General features: G+C 50.7%; 1 protein-coding gene across 1 annotated transcript; it reads right to left on the reverse strand.

Annotated features, from left to right (window-relative positions):
• Positions 1 to 2,958: 2,958 nt before the first annotated feature.
• Positions 2,959 to 16,804, reverse strand: TAGLN3 (transgelin 3). Its single transcript, XM_020898767.2, has 4 exons — positions 16,472 to 16,804; positions 15,096 to 15,270; positions 4,539 to 4,641; positions 2,959 to 3,195 (listed from the first exon to the last, which is right to left on the reverse strand). Exons 1-4 carry the CDS (start codon positions 16,649 to 16,651, stop codon positions 3,054 to 3,056), a joined length of 600 nt encoding a protein of 199 aa, XP_020754426.1. The 5' UTR covers positions 16,652 to 16,804; the 3' UTR covers positions 2,959 to 3,053.
• Between the last annotated feature and the right edge of the window lie 1,627 nt (positions 16,805 to 18,431).

Here is an 18,431-nt window from a genome sequence, read left to right on the forward strand (position 1 = left end):
AGTGGTCATATATTTCACTAAAATATTTCCCACTAAGGGCTCCTATCCTTTATTTTTTGGCATCTTATAAGTCTTTCTAAACTGAGTTCCTAGGGGTTTTTTGGTAATTATAAGAAATTCTCAAAATTATTTCTTCAAAATTTTCCTCCCTTACCTTGATTTTTTTCTTTCTCTTCTGAAATTTCAACTCTATGATTTTTTGCTCAAATCAATGTTTCTTTTGTATTACCATCTGTTGTCCCCATCTTTTTTTTTTTACAGGATCTTGTTTTAATATCCTAGTTTATTGATTTGTTCTTTTTATCCATTCTACTGTCAATCTCCATTTTATTTATTTTTGGGGCACAACACATGGCTTTCAGGATCTTACTTCCCAACCAGGAATCGAACCTGTGCCCTCTGCAGTGGAAAGACAGAGTCCTAACCACAAGACTGCCAGAGAATTCCCTGTTATTTTGTTTTTTTATGTTTCATATCCCCAGTTTGTTTTTTCTTCATAATGGAAGGAGTAGCTTCAAGCTTCCAATATTTGCTCTTATCGTTTTTAGTATATTATTAGACTAATCATAAGTGATTCTTCCCTCTGGCCCATGAAGTCTGCTTCATCTGGTGCTCCAGTGTCTTTAGTGATGATACTTAACACTTCTCAGTGGTCTTCCAGTTGCTGCCCATGAGCTCACATTTCCCTTAGATTATCTGCTGCCTTGACTGCAAATGCAAAATGGAGAAGGGGAAGAAAACCTCAGGCCCTAGCTTGGATTGCTTCTGGAGAGCTGGGAACATACATCTAGTTGTTTTGGTTTTGTAGTCGCTAAATCTGACTCTTTTGCGATCCCATGGACTGTACCCTGCCAGGCTTCCTAGGCAAGAACACTGGAGAGCATTGCCATTTCCTCCTCCAGGGGCTCTTCCCCACCCAGGGACTGAACCCACATCTCCTGCATCTTTTGCATGGGCAGGCAGATTCTTTGGACTCTCTCTTTCTCTGCTGCTTCCTACCTCAACCCTGGACACTCCAGGTAAACTTGTCTCCTAGAGCTTCACATTTTTCAACACCCTTATCTCCAGGCTAAAACATCTGATGGGACTGAAGGGGTGGGAGCCTGATGGGGGAGGGAAGTCATGTTGGGAGGAGAAGAAGCCAGAGTGCTGGCAAGTCCACTGTGTGGCCTGCTCCTGCCTCCAGCTGGCCTCTGTCAGCCCCAGACTGTGCTGCTTTCCTGCCTCGTAGAGTCTCTGCTGGAGCCAGGGCAATGCAGAAAACAGAACAAGCATACTCTGAAAACTCTCTCCCACCTAGGCCCCCACCCGCTATGGAGGTTATGTTCCATGTCCCCCCTTCCCCCATCAATCCCAAATGGGAATCTAACCATCTTCCATCTCTCACCAGGAATTTCCTCCCAGTTTTCATTTGGGGGATTCCATTAACCTCCCTCTTTCTTTTATGGCAAATCCGAGGTAAAGTTTGAGAAAAGAATTCAGCTGCATGTTAATATAACATCTTTCCAGGAATGGACAACTCATCAGTGGTTGTCAGAGGGTCACTAGGGCTTCTAGAGAGTACATTAGATCCTTTATGTGACCCTCAGGATAACTTCCTTTAGACAGTGAAAGTGAAAGCTGCTCAATCATGTCAGACTCTTTGCAACCCCATGGACTGTAACCTGTCAGGTTCCTCTGTCCATGGAATTCTCCAGGCAAGAATACTGGAGTGGGTTGCCATTTCCTTATCCAGGGGATCTTTCCAACCCAGGGATCGAACCTGTGTCTTTTATGTCTCCTACACTGGCAGGCAGATTCTTTACCACTAGTGCCACCTGGGAAGCCCTACATGAAGGAGTAGGGACCAGAATTTGGCCTCCTCCCCACTCCACTTCAGCCCCATGAAAATCCTGCAGAACTCTCTGTGGAAGCCTGGAACTGTAAAAAACAGTCTGACAAACCATCATCCAGCATCTAGAGTGTGGCACTGTCTATAGTTTCATTTATTTTACCTTTTCTTGTTAGTTAACAATTCACTATATGAGTAGAAGGCTTTGTTTTTTTACTAAATGAACCACAGTGTTTTCCTTTTTCACTGGGAGGAAAGAGTAAGATGAATTGGTAGTTCCCAAGGTTTATTTGCCTTCTTAAGCTTTCATGGATAAGAAAAATATTTAAAACATCTCATCTTAGCTAGATCCAGTCTTGGGCAAAGTTCAAGAGTGTTCAGTAAACAAATGTTTACAGAAAGCAATGTAGATTGCTTATCACTTCTGGCTGATGAAGAAACTATAAATATCTGCATAGATCCAGAATCTGGGCTGTGGGGAGGAAGATTATTGATAGAGAAGGGGAAACTGTTCTCTTCTTCAACCATCGCTCATCCAGCTGATATAACCACCCTCTATACTTTCTGGGTATCTATACATGAGCCCCTGAAGAACTGGGGTTTTGCATTGCTCATTTCTGTGTCCCCCCCCACCCCAGAGTCTGGCATAATAAGCATAAGGTGGTACTCAAAAAATATGTGGGGGCCAAAGACCTTATTCTTGAGCTCTTGGCTTCAGGCTGTCAGAGTGGGCAAAACTATTCCAAAACTTTTTACTGCAGCCGTCAAGATGACCAATATAACCTTGCAAGGGCTACCTGAAAGTTAACTTACATTTTGACAGCTGTAGATACAGCTTAATTCCATATTGCTGGCTTCTTGAATGAAATGACCAGCCCTGCCTGCAAAGTCCTAAAGACAAAGAAGAAACTTTACATTTGAAGACACAAGACTAATTTGTTTATTAGGTGCGTTCTGTAAGTTGAGGAGGGGAATTTTCGGCAAATAAATAAATAAATAATCAGACGAACGGAGGCTTCTGGGGCAAAGGAGCTGAGGGAGAGGAGGCGGGGTCTTGCATAGCTCTAGATGGACAGGAGGCGGCAGCAGGCAGCGTGGACTCGCAGCAGAAGCGCAGCAGGGGCAGGAGGCTTCGAGAGGAGAGGGCCGGTGACTGACTGCGTCTTCGCCGCGGAGGCCGCGACGCGGCGCCTCCGCGCTCCGCAGGCCTGGGCCCCGCGTCTCACATGATCTGCCGGGGCGTCCCGTAGCCGGTCATGCCTGCCTGGGAGGCCCCCTTGTTGCTGCCCATCTGCAGGCCTATTACGCTCTGCCCCTGGCGGAGCTGCTCCTCGGAGAATCCTCTCCGATTCTGCTGGGCTTTCCTGGGCAGAGGCAAAGAGATGGGACAACTTCATTCCGCCTTTAAGCCTTTCCCAAGATACACAGTTGGCCATGTTCTTTCGGGGGCCACCAGTCAGAAGGACAGGCCTTATGCTGAAGCACAGTCCTGCCAAGAACTATGGTTCTGCCCTGGGCTACGACCCCACCCGGGGTTACAGCGCTTCTGGGCCACGGTCTCGCCACAGATGGGCCCCACCATGACACGTGACTCTCTACTCCTCAGAAGCTCAGGTGACCTTCCAGAGTTTCCACAGCAAAGAACCGGAGCTGCTTCTCTGGGGATTCTACGCTCAGCTTTCCTGTCCCTCCTCGCACCAGTTACCGCAAGCCCTTGCGAAAATTAAAATCAGCTCTTTTTATACAGCATGCCATTAATCCCACGCCACCCTTTTGGGTACGGGGCCAAGGATGAACTCCCACCTTAGAGCTGAGGGATGTAGTGAGTTAAGGAGGCGAAACTTCTTACCCTTGACAGATGTCTGTGAACGTTAGTGAAGAGCCTAATAGTAAATAATGCTGGTTTTACGGGCCGTATAGACCACGGTGGGTCACTAACAAACTGGGGGCTAAAACCAGGGTTTCACCTGGCCACACCTAGGAGCTTTTCAGACCAGGGTCATTTAAATTGCCACAAGCCGGTACCTTTCTCGACTGTCAAGAAGAAGAGGGGATCAGAGGGATGAAGTTCAATTATCTGTACAGTGTGCTCTTTTCATCTCCCAATCTCCCACTGGGCTACTGCACTGGCTTTAAGCTCCCTTACTACCCCTCTCTGCCCCAAACAAACAGCAAAACAAATTGACTTAGGAAAAGGCCCTTTACTGACATGATGATATAATTTATCATCCACTTCAGGCCACGTCTGAGCGTGACAGAGAATGCTATTAATGGATATGCTGGGATGCCAGGACTGTCTCAACAAATAAAACATATTTTCCCTTCATTATGTGGTGAAATAAATAAATAAATATGTACATTCAGGGCAACTTGGCTCATAATAAAACCAAATTCAGACATCAAGGCACATGTGAGAAAAGCCATTCAGTTCTGCTCAGTCTCAGGAGAGACATAGCGTGGGCAGGGCTGCAGTGTTCAGGTATCTGAAAGGCAGGAAAAGCCCTGGTGGTATATTCACCTGAACGGGCGGCATCGGGCCAGCCTCGTTCCGGGAGCTTCAGCTGTGGGGCTGTGTGTGCCTGTTCCTAGCCTGGACTCTGCGTCCAAGCAGCCTCCAGGGAGCGCCAAGGCTTCAGATGCTCACTTTTGCTAAAATCATCCTTGGCCCAGGGAAGGGGAGGACGTGTGACTGGAAAGGCCTTTTTACCTGTGAAACCAGGACGGCTCTCCCCGGTAACAGCCATCATCCTTGGTGATAGCAACGCTGCCCAGAGCCATCAGGGTCCTCTGCACGGCCGCCATGTCCTTTCCTGGAAGCCAAAGGGGAGATGAAAGCCAAGCGCGTGTTGGGGCCGAGGAGTCGAGGAGGATGGGGCTGGACCTCTGAAGAAGTTCTCATGGGAGGCTGTATTTGAGCACACTCGAGGGAGAGGGATACAAAATACTCCTCAAAGTGGCCCAAAGACAGCCATAGCCAAACTCCTCAGAAAGGAACAAAAATCCTCCTGACTAATTATCCTTTATGTGGTGCATGCCAGAGATACCCAGGTTCTAATCCACTCCCAGCTGCGTGCATAACACATTCCAATAACTGAGCAGCTCAGACAGAGGTGGGTGCCTGCCCTTAGCAGAGGCCCCAGCCTCCAAGGGTTCTCCGAGCAGGGGTGAGGGGAGGTGCTGTGGGCAGGCTGGTGTGGGGGTCTACACAGGAGATTTTCCTCTGGACTGAAAAGAGAAAAGGAAACTGGAAAGATATTGACTGGATGGATGAACTGCACCAAACCCCAGGATTCTTTCTTTTACTTTATCTGGGTTAAAAGGGTCTAAAATCACCCAAGTGCATCAAATTGAGTATTCACTAGGTTCTTTGGGCTGGAGGCCTGGCAGGTGAAGAGAAGCAAGTGAACGCAGAGAGCATCCAGTGTGACCCGGTGAGAGGCTCTTCGTTTTGTGCTGCTTGAAAGGAGCTGAATGGAGACAATAAATCAATGGCTTGCAGGAGAGAGGGAGGGAGGGAGGAGGAGAGGCTGAGAGAGAGTGAAGGAGAGGTACGCCCCCTCACTCGGGGGAAGGGGCCACTGTCACGGAAGGAGCCCCGGGACCTTCACCCACGGAGCGGAGAGCCGGGCTCCAGGCTGCCTCCTCTTCCCATCCTCTCCCCTCCCCGCTTCTGGCCTGGTGGCGCGGCCTGGACAAGGAAAAGGTGAGCTGCTACTGTGTGCTCAGACCCGCAATTTAGAACCAGATCCAAGGCATACGTACGGCCAAGTGTGCCGTGCAGAAGCCAAAGCCCCCGGCTGGGGGAGAGGTGCATGCTCAGCCTAGCAGGGGCTGTGAAAGTTAAGGGCAGATGCCAGAGTTCCTCTTGAGACTCAGTGAACCGTCTGCAGTCTCCCAGGACAGGCTGCTGAGCCCAGTCCCCAGGGAATAGAGAATTGCAGGGGAAAGGAAGACAAAAAGTGAGAATGCAGCGTAACTCTAACAAAATAAACTATTAAGGTCCACAGAGGAAGTCCAGCTCAGGAAGTCCATTTATTCACAGAGGAGAGAGACAGCAGATCCTCATCTCTCCCTGCGCCCCCTCCACTGCCCACATTAACCACAGGACGATTTCCTGGACTGTGAGGCCCTTGGGATGGATAATACAGACAGGGATGAAGCTTTCTCAATGGAGAGCCCCACACCAGACGCAAGGAACAGCTGGGGTGGTGGAGAAAGGAGGATCTGGGCAGCAGATGGAGGGAGGCGGGCCCAAGGGATACTGAGAAGTCAGAGAGGAAACAGGAGAGGTTATGAGAATGCTCCCTCTCTTCCGCAGATGTAAAGCATTTCTGTGACTGTCACTGTACCACAGGATACATTTTTTTGACAGACTCGTGATGATATTCTGAAAGACCACTGAGGGAGGAGATAGGGAGAGGGCCTGCTTTCAGGCAGTGAGCCGTTAAACTGCGGCACATGGAAGCTTCGGAAGGTCTGGTCCATCACTCATCTCCACTCTGCGGGAAGCACACGGGAACTCTGCCTGGCGGTTGGAAAGAGCGCATCTGGCGTGTCCAGGATCCGGGGAAATGTGGAGCCTGGCACCTGGCAAGCAGCCGCAGATACTGCCCTGGAGCCAGGGGTGGGAGCAGGCTGTTAAACCACAGACCCAGCCCCCATCCGCCACACGGGGCTAACACACACTGCAGGAGCCCAGAGAGCCCGGGGCTAACACACACACTGCAGGAGCCCAGAGAGCCCGGGGCTAACACACACACTGCAGGAGCCCAGAGAGCCCGGGGCTAACACACACACTGCAGGAGCCCAGAGAGCCCGGGGCTAACACACACACTGCAGGAGCCCAGAGAGCCCGGGGCTAACACACACACTGCAGGAGCCCAGAGAGCCCGGGGCTAACACACACACTGCAGGAGCCCAGAGAGCAGGAGAGGGAACTCAGCTGGGGGCGAGGGGAAGCTGTCCAGGAACGTAGACCTATAAATCCCGCCCCACCCTCGAGCCAGAAGCGTCCAAAAGGAAGAAATTGCGTGACTGGGCAGAAGAATCTGGGTAAACAAGCATTAGACAGGGACAAACTGGAAAAACTTTTTTAAAAAAGAAAGGTCCGGAGACAAGAGATTCGTTATAAATGATAAGCTGAACACTTCATTGGTTTCCCTGGTAGCTGAAATGGTAAAGAATACGCCTGCAAAGTGGGAGACCTGGGTTCAATTCCTGGGTCAGGAAGATCCCCTGGAGAAGGATAGGCTACCCACTCCAGCATTCGTGGGCTTCTCTTGTGACTCAGCTGGTAAATAATCCACCTGCAATGCGGGAGACCTGGGTTTGATATCTGGGTCAGAAGATCCCCTGGAGGAGGAAATGGCAACCCACTCCAGTATTCTGGCCTGGAGAATCCCATGGACAGAGGGGCCTGGCAAGCTACAGTCCATGGGGTCGCAGAGTCGAACATAACTGAGCGACTTTCACTTCAAAATCACTTCATTATATGTGACCGTGACCTCCATCTCATAGCTGTTGCTGCTAAGTCATTTCAGTCGTGTCTAACTCTTTGCGACGCTACGGACCATAGCCCACCAGGCTCCTCTGACCATGGGATTCTCCAGGCAAGAATACTGCAGTGGATTGCCACTACAGTACTATTCATGCCCCAGGAAGACCCTGGGGCTCTTCCCAACCCAGGATTGAACCCATGTCTCTTACACCTCCTGTATTGGCAGGCGAATTCTTTACCGCTAGAGCCATCTGCGGAGCAGTGGCTCAGACGGTAAAGAATCTGCCTGCAATGCAGGAGACTGGGGTTCAATCCCTGGGTCGGGAAGATCTCCTAGAGAAGTGCAAGGCTACACACTCCAGCATTCTTGCCTAGAGAATTCCATGGACAGAGGAGCCTGACAGGCTGCAGTCCACGGTGTCGCAAAGAGTCAGGCACGACTCAGCGACTGAGAGCTTCACTGATTCCCATGGACTTGATATGATTCTTCCCAACAGGTGGATGGAAAATTAACTTAAGAAAGTTAATTAACTTGCCAGAGCTACCCAACAAGGAAATCAGGGCCAAGCTCTAGCTCAGGTCTGTCTGAAGGCAAAGCCCACAAACAGTCTAGGAGGCCACACTGCCATCTCCCACAGGCATAAAATCCCCATAAAATCTGGGGCACAAATTTCAAATTACCTCAAATCTTTGTTTTGTTTGAAATAATCTCTCAACCCTAGACAGATTAAAGCATAAGAAATCAGTTGGGGCCCAGAGATCCCCACCAGTTTGCAGATCAATTAAAATAATCATTGTCAAGATTAAGTAGTATAATGAACAGAAGTCTGCCGTCTGTGACCAGTTCTTGTCTGTTTTATTTTCTAAAAGGCACACTTTGGGAAGAATTCTACTGTTTTGGGAACCAAATGGGAAGCGCGCCTCTGCCCCAGCCTCGCTTCTCTCGCCAGCTCAGAAGCTCAGATCAAGTGCTGCTGGGGGGAAGGGGACTGTTCTCGGAGGCTGACTTCTGTCACTGAGAGTCAGACACTGAAATGTTTGAAGGAGCAGTGAGGGTAGGAAAGATCTGTGAAGTGAGCCAGTTACAAAGCGGCAAAAGCTAAGCAGCTTGAATCACAACCGCACATCCATCTGCCTAGAACCCAGCCTGCTATAGAATATAGTTTCCCAAGCTTCTGGAATTATTCATGGGGTGAGGCTGGGAGAACACTTTAAAAATATGAAATTTTTCTGACTTTCTTTTTTTAAAAAAGAAAAATATGAAATTTGAAGCCATTCCCTAGAGGGACGGATCTGGCAGTCCTGGGTGGGGCCTGGGAGTTTGTATTCTTAACAATCTTTCCATATGATTCATGCCGTCAGACAAGTTTAAGAAACATGGGTTTTACCTGGTGACTCCTAACTATACCAATCATCAGAATTACCTGAGGATCTTGAAATTCAGACCCTGGGACAGTCTCCTGTGATGATTCTGATGCAGCCAGATGGACATGCAAGCACTGCCCTCGATACTATATTTTTTTAATTTTTAAAAACATCCCAATGTCTGATAGGTGGTAGGTATTAAATTAAAGTTGCTAAGCAATAACTGCTTCCTTCAGAGCTACTCTCCACAAAGTCAGAAGTAACATCAACAGTTAGATCCACACTGGGGAGGCGCTCAGAACCTCAGAAGCGTGGAATTGCCTTGCTTCCTGAAAACTACCCCTGGATACTTTGACAAGCCAGCTGGAAATTGCTGTTCAAGGCTATTTCTCCAAGAAAAAGGGGGTGAAAGAGGAAGAAGGGGGAGGAGGAGAATGATTCTAACGTAGCAACTAGGTGCTGGGACTTTTCTAGGTGCCAGGCGTGTGTGAATGAGACTGACTCCAGGTGACGGAGGTGGTTCAGTCGCTCGGTCGTGTCCAACTCTGCGACCCCACGGACTGTAGCCCGCCAGGCTCCTCTGTCCATGGGATTCTCCCAGGCAAGAGTACTGGAGTGGGCTGCCATTGCCTTCTGAGTCTCCTGCATTGCAGGGAGATTCCTTATCGACTGAGCCACCAGGGGTGCCCAGAGTCCAGCTGGTGATCTACACACGAGAGCACAGGCCGCAGAAGGAAAGGGATACACAGAAGAGAGGCCACGCTGCCACTAACAGCTCAGGACTTTAATCGGGCTCCTGGACCCTTCCGGCCCCTATCATAGGGGAAACTAACGTTAGACTTGCAATTGTAAAAAGAGATGGTGATAAGGCAGCTTGCCTTGCCAGAATCTCTTACAGCAACGTAACTGACAGCACTCTGTTTCCCGTTTACTGCACTGTCACAGCGCAGGGTCTCCCCGCTGTGGTCTCACACTCCAGCGACCGAAGGATCATGTCCAGGGGACGGGCCAAGGGTTCTACATTATAAGGAACCCCAGTGCCCATAGAGTTTGAAGGCTTTTACAAAAAAGATACCTGAACAAGGATTCTGTTCCCTTAATTTTTAAAATTCTTTTCATGCTCTTATGCATGTCTTTGAGTAGAAAAAATAAACGAAAAGTTAAAGAAACAAGGCTGGAGGAGTCGTCTGGGCAGGCACAGTCAGGTTGCATACTCTGCTTTCAAAACTCAAACTCAGTCTTACGTTCAAAACTCTTGCTTTGGAATTACTTTTATTTTACATTATTCTTAACTCCACCTTGTTGCTCTTAGAATACTGGCTTGTTTGTTTGTTTTTTCAATCTTTCTGGGACTTATAGAGAAAGCAGTCAGTGGATGAAAAAAACATTTCTTATTTACCTGAGTAATAACTTAGGCATAACCCTCAATTCTCCACTCAAGGTAGAAAACTATTGCTTTAGATCAGGGGGAAATGTCAGAGGGTAGGTTGGGCTGCTCTGTGGGCTTTATAAATTTATGCTCCTCGCCTCCCTGAGAAATTCTGTAGGGCAGTGGTTCTCAGAGTGGAGTTCCCAGACCAGCAGAAGCAGTATCACTTGTGAATGGGTAAGAAATGCAACCCACTGGGTGCCACCCCAGACTTAAGACCTCCAAAACTCTGGGGCTGGGGTCCAGAAACCTGGGTCTTCACAAGCCTGACAGGAGGTTCTGGTGCACACTGCAGGTGAAGGACCACTGCTGAAGCAAGAGCCCGCCGAACACCAGAGTGAGCAGTGCTTGGAGTAAATGCAGTAACGGCTGCTCTGAGAGAAAAGGAGGCTTCAAGCAGCAGGCGTTTCTGTAATGGTACCCATCAAGTCACGATGGGTACCGTACAATATCCCCAAACAGCTCTCAGACTGGGTCAAGAGTCTCGTCTTTTCTTGCTGTTGAGGAATGACACATATAGTGACACCTCCCAGAGAACATACATGGCTCCATATCTGGAATATATTCCAGGCACTCCACCCCCAGTATAAACCTCGACACTCAGTCATCAAGGAGGCGAACAGGAAGATGGCATAAAACCATGTATCCCAGACCCTCATCAGGAGGATTATGGGGAAGAGCAATCAGATTTGATTGATCTTTGAGTCTTGCCTACACTGACATTCAGAATTCTAGGTGTCTAATGCTCATTGCCTGGTTATGCATGGGAATGAAAAAGGGCATTTATTGATGGACTCACAGCAGAGGGAAAAAACCAATGTTTATTAGATGTCTCTTAATCAGGCATTGCGCTAGGCATTTTATACATTTAATGCTTGCAAGAATCCTACAAGGGATTACAGAGAAAGGAACTGAGCCTCTGAGAAACTAAGCAGTCTAAGGTCACGGAGTATGATGCTAAAACTCATGCTCTTCCCATGGGACCAAGACCCCTTGGTTTGGAATAGGCAAAGCAATACTATATCATGGGGGAAAACATGAAGGGTAATGACCATAGAGGTGGGAAAAAGTCAACAAGCGGACCTGAAAGATGGCCCCTCGTTTTGGAGAATGGCCAGAAGTGAAGCCAGTGGAGATGACAGAGAGAGAAAAGGTCTTCCAGGCAACCTGAGCAGCCGCTATGTGAGGCCCTTAACGAAGTCCATTCATTCCAGACAGAGCATGTGCCCTTCCAGCCTTGCCCCTGCCGCCCTCACTTTCTATTAGTGTTTTTAAAGAGACAATGATAACAGTGACTTGAAAATTGCTGTCATATTTTATGGTCTACTCTTCCATAGTAGAAGCACTGCGCTAAGCACTTTTAATGCATTGTCTCGTTGACACCTCACATCAACCCTGTGAAATAGACACTATTATTTCCATTCTACAAGTGAGAGAACAGAAGCTTAGAAAAGCTCATTGCTGAGTGGTGGAGCGGAGGTTTGAACCTGGCGGTCTAATTTCTGACTCAGGGCCTGCACTCTCCTGCCCGCCAGGGTGGCCTTTCTCTGCGCGCTTTGTGACCAGCACACTCACTTCTCTCATGCATTCTCTCTTACACACACACACACACACACCCCTCTCCTTTCCTGGCTCCTCCCTTTCTCTCCATCCCTCTTTCCCTCCACAGAAGAGAAGTTGAAAACTAACCTCATTGCTCTCCGGAATCACAGCTGAGATGGCCCCACTCGTCCTTTCCAGGGACCCAGGGGGCATCCCACACCCGCCAGGCATCCACCTTCTCTCATCCATGAGAAAGACCTCTCCTTCCATGCTCTAAGCTGCCCTCACTGCTTCTCTATCACTGAAAGGAACAGGTCACCCAGCTTCCTTCAAGGGGAACTCCAGTAACCGTATCTATTTCTCTGCAGTGGGGTTGTTTTTTAGACCATTCGGCCCTGGGTTCCTTCTTAAGGCCTTGAACCTTTTATTCTGTTTGCCCCCACATCCATTCCAAACATTTCACCTTGTATCTAAAGGGGGTTTCAAGGCAGAGGATACCTCTGTGGCATCTGCCTGTCCAAACAACTGAAGGAAAAGAGACGGCACGTGGCAAGCGCTGGGCTCCTGCGGCTCATTCATCTCGACGTGAGAGCAGCGCGGAGCCGCTCACGGGCGCCGTGGGCGTGCAGAGCCCCACTCAGGAGGATGCCAAGCTGGGGAGACCGGGCCTGAGAGCTGCCGCGTGTGAAGCGCCGGCAGACAAGGCCGGGAAGTACCCAGGCAAGGAGGGCTGGCCCCTCGGAGCCACGGCTACCAGGACTACAACGCGTGGAGTCGGGAGTGAGGGTGAGCACCGTGAACTCTGAGGACAGCCTTAACACCACAGGAAGAATGTGAAGCTAAGCTAAGGGGATGGCCAGTCCAGTGGCCGAGCGCACAAACATGGACACCTCTCACGCACACAGGCACGCCGACACTTGCCAGCCTGCCCAGCGGCATCCCTTAGACTCCAGCCTCCTCCTCCCCACCCTCGCGGGGACCAGCAGCTCTGGCAGAAGGATCCGGCCGCGCTCGTCGCTGCTGCTGTTCCATGGGTTTCCCTCCCAGACTCACCCAGGGCCACATGGCCATCTCCGCTCAGGCAGCCCACCGTCCTGCCTGGCTCTATTGTGTGGTAACCAGCCCGAGCTGCAGACAGGGCCCCTGGGGGATGTCCAGTGCCCCTTCTGGCACACAGAAGGGGTCTCCCAACCTCAGCCCTCAGCTGTCCCTCCATGGAGGGGCCCACCGGGCCCTGGAGCCTGCAGACACTGGAGCACCTGCTCTAGGCCGGCTGTCCCGACCACGGCGTCTCAGCCACAGCGCCCGGCAGTAATCGGTGGCCTTCCTTATTTCCTTTACAGCCCCATCTTTCTTTGCCCTGGGAGCCCACTTGTCCACGCACAGTGTCTGCTTTTCCCCTTTCCCTAGGAGTATCACCCTGCCTCGGAGCCCACCCTTCCGCCGCCCCATCTCAGGCTCCCGCAGTTTCACTGATGCTGCTCAGCCTCCCTCTTCCCTGAGAGGCTGGGGCAGGTAGTACAATGTGCATCAGTAACTGTGGGTGAGCTCTAGTTTCATCATCACCTACTCTACCTCCCAGGGAACTTTGCCCCGGCCTCCTCCCCCTCTGCGAGCACCTCCTGGGCCTAAATTTCACTGGTGAAAAAGAGGAAAGGCAGGCAAAGCCTCCTCAGCACAGAGAAGCACCCTCGGGCTCCCCACCTCCCCCAGCCCTCCCAGTTTCTTCCTTGCTCCACACACACCCTGTACGTGGTGGGGTGGGGGCTCACTGGGACCCCCCAGCCACACAAACCTGCCAGCAGGAGGTTCTCCCCACCTGTCGCACACAGCCCTGAATCACCCGCCCTCTCCTCTTCACCTCCTCGCTCGTGGGTATGACTCAACAGCACACGCATGGTGTAGGGGAAGGAAATAGCGTGCTGGCCAAAGCGTGGCATGCAGATGAGTTAAGGCCCCATTCTTTGACATCACAGAGCCTGGGTTTGAGTCCTGGCTCTGCTAATTACCAGCCAGTCATACGACAACACCTCCTCTCCTGGAATTGTTAGGAAAATTGATTGGTATTATGCAGAAAGGCAGTAGGACCATGCCTAGGGCTGAGGAAAATATTGATAAGCAATAGTATTATTAGCAGGGAAAAATCAGCATAGTTTTGACCTATCAAGCAGGGACTAACGCTCAACGATGATATTCTGTGGGGATTTGGAGGCTAGTATCCATGAGGTTCAATGGCCTGGCCCGAAGGTCTGAATATCTGAGCTTCTAAATAATAGCAAAACATGACTGATAAACAAACTGGCATCTTAGGATTTTTAAGTGCTCATCTGTGAAGGAAACAGGAAATGCCAGTTCTCTGCACGACATGGAGACAGGGTGTGGGGGTGGTGAGGATTGAGGCGGCAACTGCTTCTTTCTAAGGCGTTTAGTAGAATGGTCCTCTGCTAGAAATATGGTTCAACCATCATCTGAATACCCCTCCACATATCATTGTCTCCTGATCCCAGGAAAGTCTGTCCATTCTCATTGTCGGCAGAGCCACGTGCGTCACCGCCCTGCGTGCCCTGCTGGTTGGGCCACTGATGACAGCTAGTGACGACGGGATGAGGGAGAAGCGTCAACCCGGCAGACCTGCTCACACAAGCCCCCCTCCTCACCTCGGCAGGCCTGGTGTGGAAAAACATGCTTGGATGGAAGGGTACATTTGGGCTCCAGGGGACTCTGAGCCCTGTGACCACGTGTCCCAAGTTCTCTGGCGGTATCTGCATCCACATTATTTTCCCTAATGATGGTGGGTTGGTAAATATGTCCAGAAACTTGATTTCCTTTTCATGCCTTGTTAGATTTCTTAAGTCAATTCACAAATATAAAAGAAAAAATCATTTGTCACTGTCTCTGAGCAAATACACATCTGGAAGGTACAGTCATCAACCTCCCAGGTAATCATTTAATAAAAGGCTGGGGTGCTATTATTTCTCAGACTGAATGACAAAATTGTGCCAGGAAGCTTTGTCTATAACCCTGGCTGCTGGTGAGTCAGAAGCATACTTGCCGACCCCCGTCCCCTCCAGGAGCTAGCATTTGTAGAGAAAATTACTCTGTAGGAGGAGTAAGAGAAAGGAGAGGCATCCATGCAACCTTTCTGGCTTCCTCTCCACGGAGGCTTCGGTTTACGCCTGTGGTTTGCTGGGTCCCTGCTGGGTCCCGAGGTCTGTGTTCTTTAGAGGAGGAGCGCTTTCAATAGCACATCACAAAGTAGGAGGCAAACAGTGCGCCTGGGTGACAGCTGATAATCCTCTCACACACCCAAATCACACGCGCACACACGCATGGAAGCACACGGAAGAACACTGTGGGCAGGTTTCACAAAGAGAAAAGCAAAAGGGTGGGGCGAGGGGAGAATGATCCGAATGCACGAGAAAGCTGTTTACCTTCCCATAGATCCACGGTCTGAAAAATGTCGGTGGTCCTGACGCCATAGATCTCCGCAGCTTTTAGGAACTGGGAGATCTGTTCCATCTGCTTAAAAGCCATCTTGGACTCTGAGATCTTGGGAACGGGCTCTTGTCCTGGTGGGTATAAACTGTTTATCAGCTTGCACAAGACCTAAAGACGGAAAGGGTGGGGACGGGGGGGGGACAGAGTCAGTGTTCCCTTTGGATTTACTAGTCCCTAAATGCAAAGTGAATCCTGGCCCCCACAGGGTACAGACTGCAGGTTTGGGCCTGGGCCAGTCTGGCACCCCAGAAAGGCATGGCCTCTGAGCTGGGTGGCCAAGCTCCCACACTGAATCCCCAAAACCCATCCTCTGGCTGCTCCTGACCGTGGTGAGTCCAGTAGCCTGGGAATCCTCCTCCCTCCTAACTCCTCCCTTCCTTTTTCTGGGTGACGGAAAGAATGTTTAGAGAGGGAATGTGTGCAGTGATGCAGTCACGATTTCAAGCTTTCAAAGGAGGGATGAGTTAGTGGCTTTCAGAGAGGTTGGATGATATAGTATTATTTCTTCCATCGAAAGGCAGATCAGAATCAGGCTTCAATAATGCATCGGGTAAGGGCTAATGACACATATAGGAAACCGAACTGGGAGGCTCCCCCCAGATACCTATAACCAAAGCCCTGGGTATAACCCAACAGAAGCCTGGGACAGCAGTTATGTAACAGTAAATCACAGCCTGTGGGAAAAGACCGGCTTGTTGGCGTGGCAGAGTCTGTGGTCCCCATCCACCCAAATACACAGCAGCACCTCCTTAGAAAAGCAGTTATCAAATAAGGATTCCCTTCAGTTTCATGAGAATCCATCCATTCAACAGACAGGTACTGAGCATCCCCAGGGCGGACAGCTCCCGGAAGAATGGGAAGGTGGTGAGTCCTACTCCTCCTGCCCTGCCTTTGTTTTACTATATAACCAACCTATTACTCCTGGGGGAAGGAATCCTCCCCCACGCCCCCATTTCCCTTCCAGGAGCTGATGCACCAAGAAGGCTGGAAGGATCTCAAGGAAATACTTATTTCTACTCTCGCTGGAAAGAGCAAAAGGGCTTCCAATCTGCCAGCAACTCAGAAGCAAGCTGTGGTGTCTGGGATGGGCGGAGGGTCCCTCTAATCTAGCGAGGGAATTCAGCAGGGAGCCCAGATCGTCCATCCCCGAAGAGATAAAGGCATTCCCATCTCCCTCCCCGCGAGACAAGAGGTCGGCAGCCGCAGCTCCTCCGGCAGGCAGCCAGCCTCCCGTAGAAAGAGGAGGCCCCGGAGGGCTTCCCTGCCCACCGCTCGCCCCCCATCCACTGGGGTCGCTGCCGGTCCTTACCGTTCCGTCCATCAGCCATTTCTGAAAATGGGCCCTGCCCGGGGGCGGGTGCTCTACGTCCTCGGCGCACTGCAGGATGATCCAGTCCACCAGCTTGTTCTCCAGGTCCGCGTCGTACTTCTGCTCGATCTTCTCCTGCACCTCTCGGCTTAAGCCGTAGCTCGGGCCCCTGTTAGCCATCTCTGGAAGAGAAGAGAGACACGCGAGGCATCCACACAGCAGAACCGCCGCCCGGCTCTCTGCACCCGGGGCTGGGCCGCCCGGCCCGGCAGCAGCAGAGCGGGCAGGGAGCCGGGCGTGGTTTAAATCAAGGAGCCAATGAAGTCACTGGGGGTTCACCTACAAACGGAGAGGAAAGCAGCCACGCGCCTGTGACTCTTAGAATAAAGCCCCCGCGGGCCCGGGGCGGGCGCGGGCGGGGGCTGGACGCCCCCTCTCAGTCCCGCCTATCAGAAGGACGAAACGACGCACCGGGACTCACAATCAGGCCTGAAGCCCCGGGGCGGCAAGGGGGCTGGGTGGCAGTCGTTTCTTCCCTCCCCCCAGAGGCACTTCTGCGAAGCCAGGAGCCCCGAGATGGGAGACGGCAGGTGAAAAACAGGCAGGGAGGAAGGCCCCCTTGGCGTTGCGCTGCTGAGGCTATAAGCGCCTGGGAGAAGGGTGCACTGATTCGATTTTCTCGTGGCTGAGGAGGGTCAGACCCCGGCCGTTGCTGAGAGCCTTCCGAAAAGCCAGCCCTCTCGCTGTCAGTCAAGCCCGCCCGCCTCCCTCCCACGGAGAGCTGCTCGCTCAGCCGCACGATTCTCTCCGCGGCTCCGGGGACGGCCGGCGTCGTGCACAGCTGTCCATCCGTCCGGAGCTGCCAGACCACTCTGCCCTGCCCGAGGGGAACGCTTGTCTGGGGGGGCGGGAGGGGGGGGCGGGGAGCTGCAGCGCGCAGCTTGTCCTGCTGCCAGGCGGATTTCATCCAGAAACTTCCATCCTGGTGGGAAACCGCTGTGCCTCAGGTTGACTTATTTAAGGAGCAGAGCGTTTTAATGCAACCTTTTAATCGGAAAACACTGAGAACACGTTTTATGAATTGAAGGGAGCTCGACGTACAAGAACTCTTGGAGTGGAAGGTTTCTATAAAGAGGTCATCTTTTTATTTTAATTAAGGACCAAGAAGGCACCGCTGACACGCTGTCAGTGGTCGCTGGTATTTGGTGTGAGCAAACCAGACCTTGCGAATAATCTTCAGACCCAAGTTGGCCTGAAGCTTTTAGAACTGCTGAAGGTCTTGGTGGTTTGTCTTCCTAGACTATAAGCCGCTTGGAGGTAAAGGTGAAGTCTTGCTGAGACTTCCTTGGTGGTCCAGTGGTTAAGACACATAGGTTCCACTGTAAGGGGACATGGGTTCAAGCCCTGGTTGGAACACTACTAAGATCCTGTGTGCAGGGAGATGTGGCCAAAAAAAAAAAAAAAAAAATTAAGTCTTATTGGTGTTATGTAAGTCTGGGTACTTTTCATGGGAAAATAATCACAAATTTTCTTTGGTTTATTCAACAACAAAAAATTTTTTGGAGTGTTTAACTGTGTCAAATTCTGTGCTGGAGAGAATAAAATATAAAATTTTCCTCTGGAATAGATTGATCAGTTGACTCAGAACATTAGATAAAACAAGTCTAGCACATGGGATAGTGATCTTTGTCCCTGTGGGAAATTGATTTGAAGCTGTGCAGGAAATGACCTCAAACAATACATGTATTGAGAAAAATCTCCTGCCAGCTGGGGCCTGGACTCGTGAAAATCCAATTACTTCATAGTTACGTGGGTGGTTTGCTTGAGAAAAGGCTTAGTGGTCAGTAGCTGAAGGAGTAGAAGAGAGAACCCTGTGGAAAACAAATGGTTGTGAGAGAATCAGAGCTTTGAGGAGAGCAGTAGGTTAAAAAGAGGTTTGAGAAGGTCTGACAGTCACAGG

Source organism: Odocoileus virginianus, chromosome 25 (genome assembly GCF_023699985.2).
Source record: "Odocoileus virginianus isolate 20LAN1187 ecotype Illinois chromosome 25, Ovbor_1.2, whole genome shotgun sequence".
Taxonomy (NCBI): Eukaryota; Metazoa; Chordata; class Mammalia; order Artiodactyla; family Cervidae; genus Odocoileus; species Odocoileus virginianus.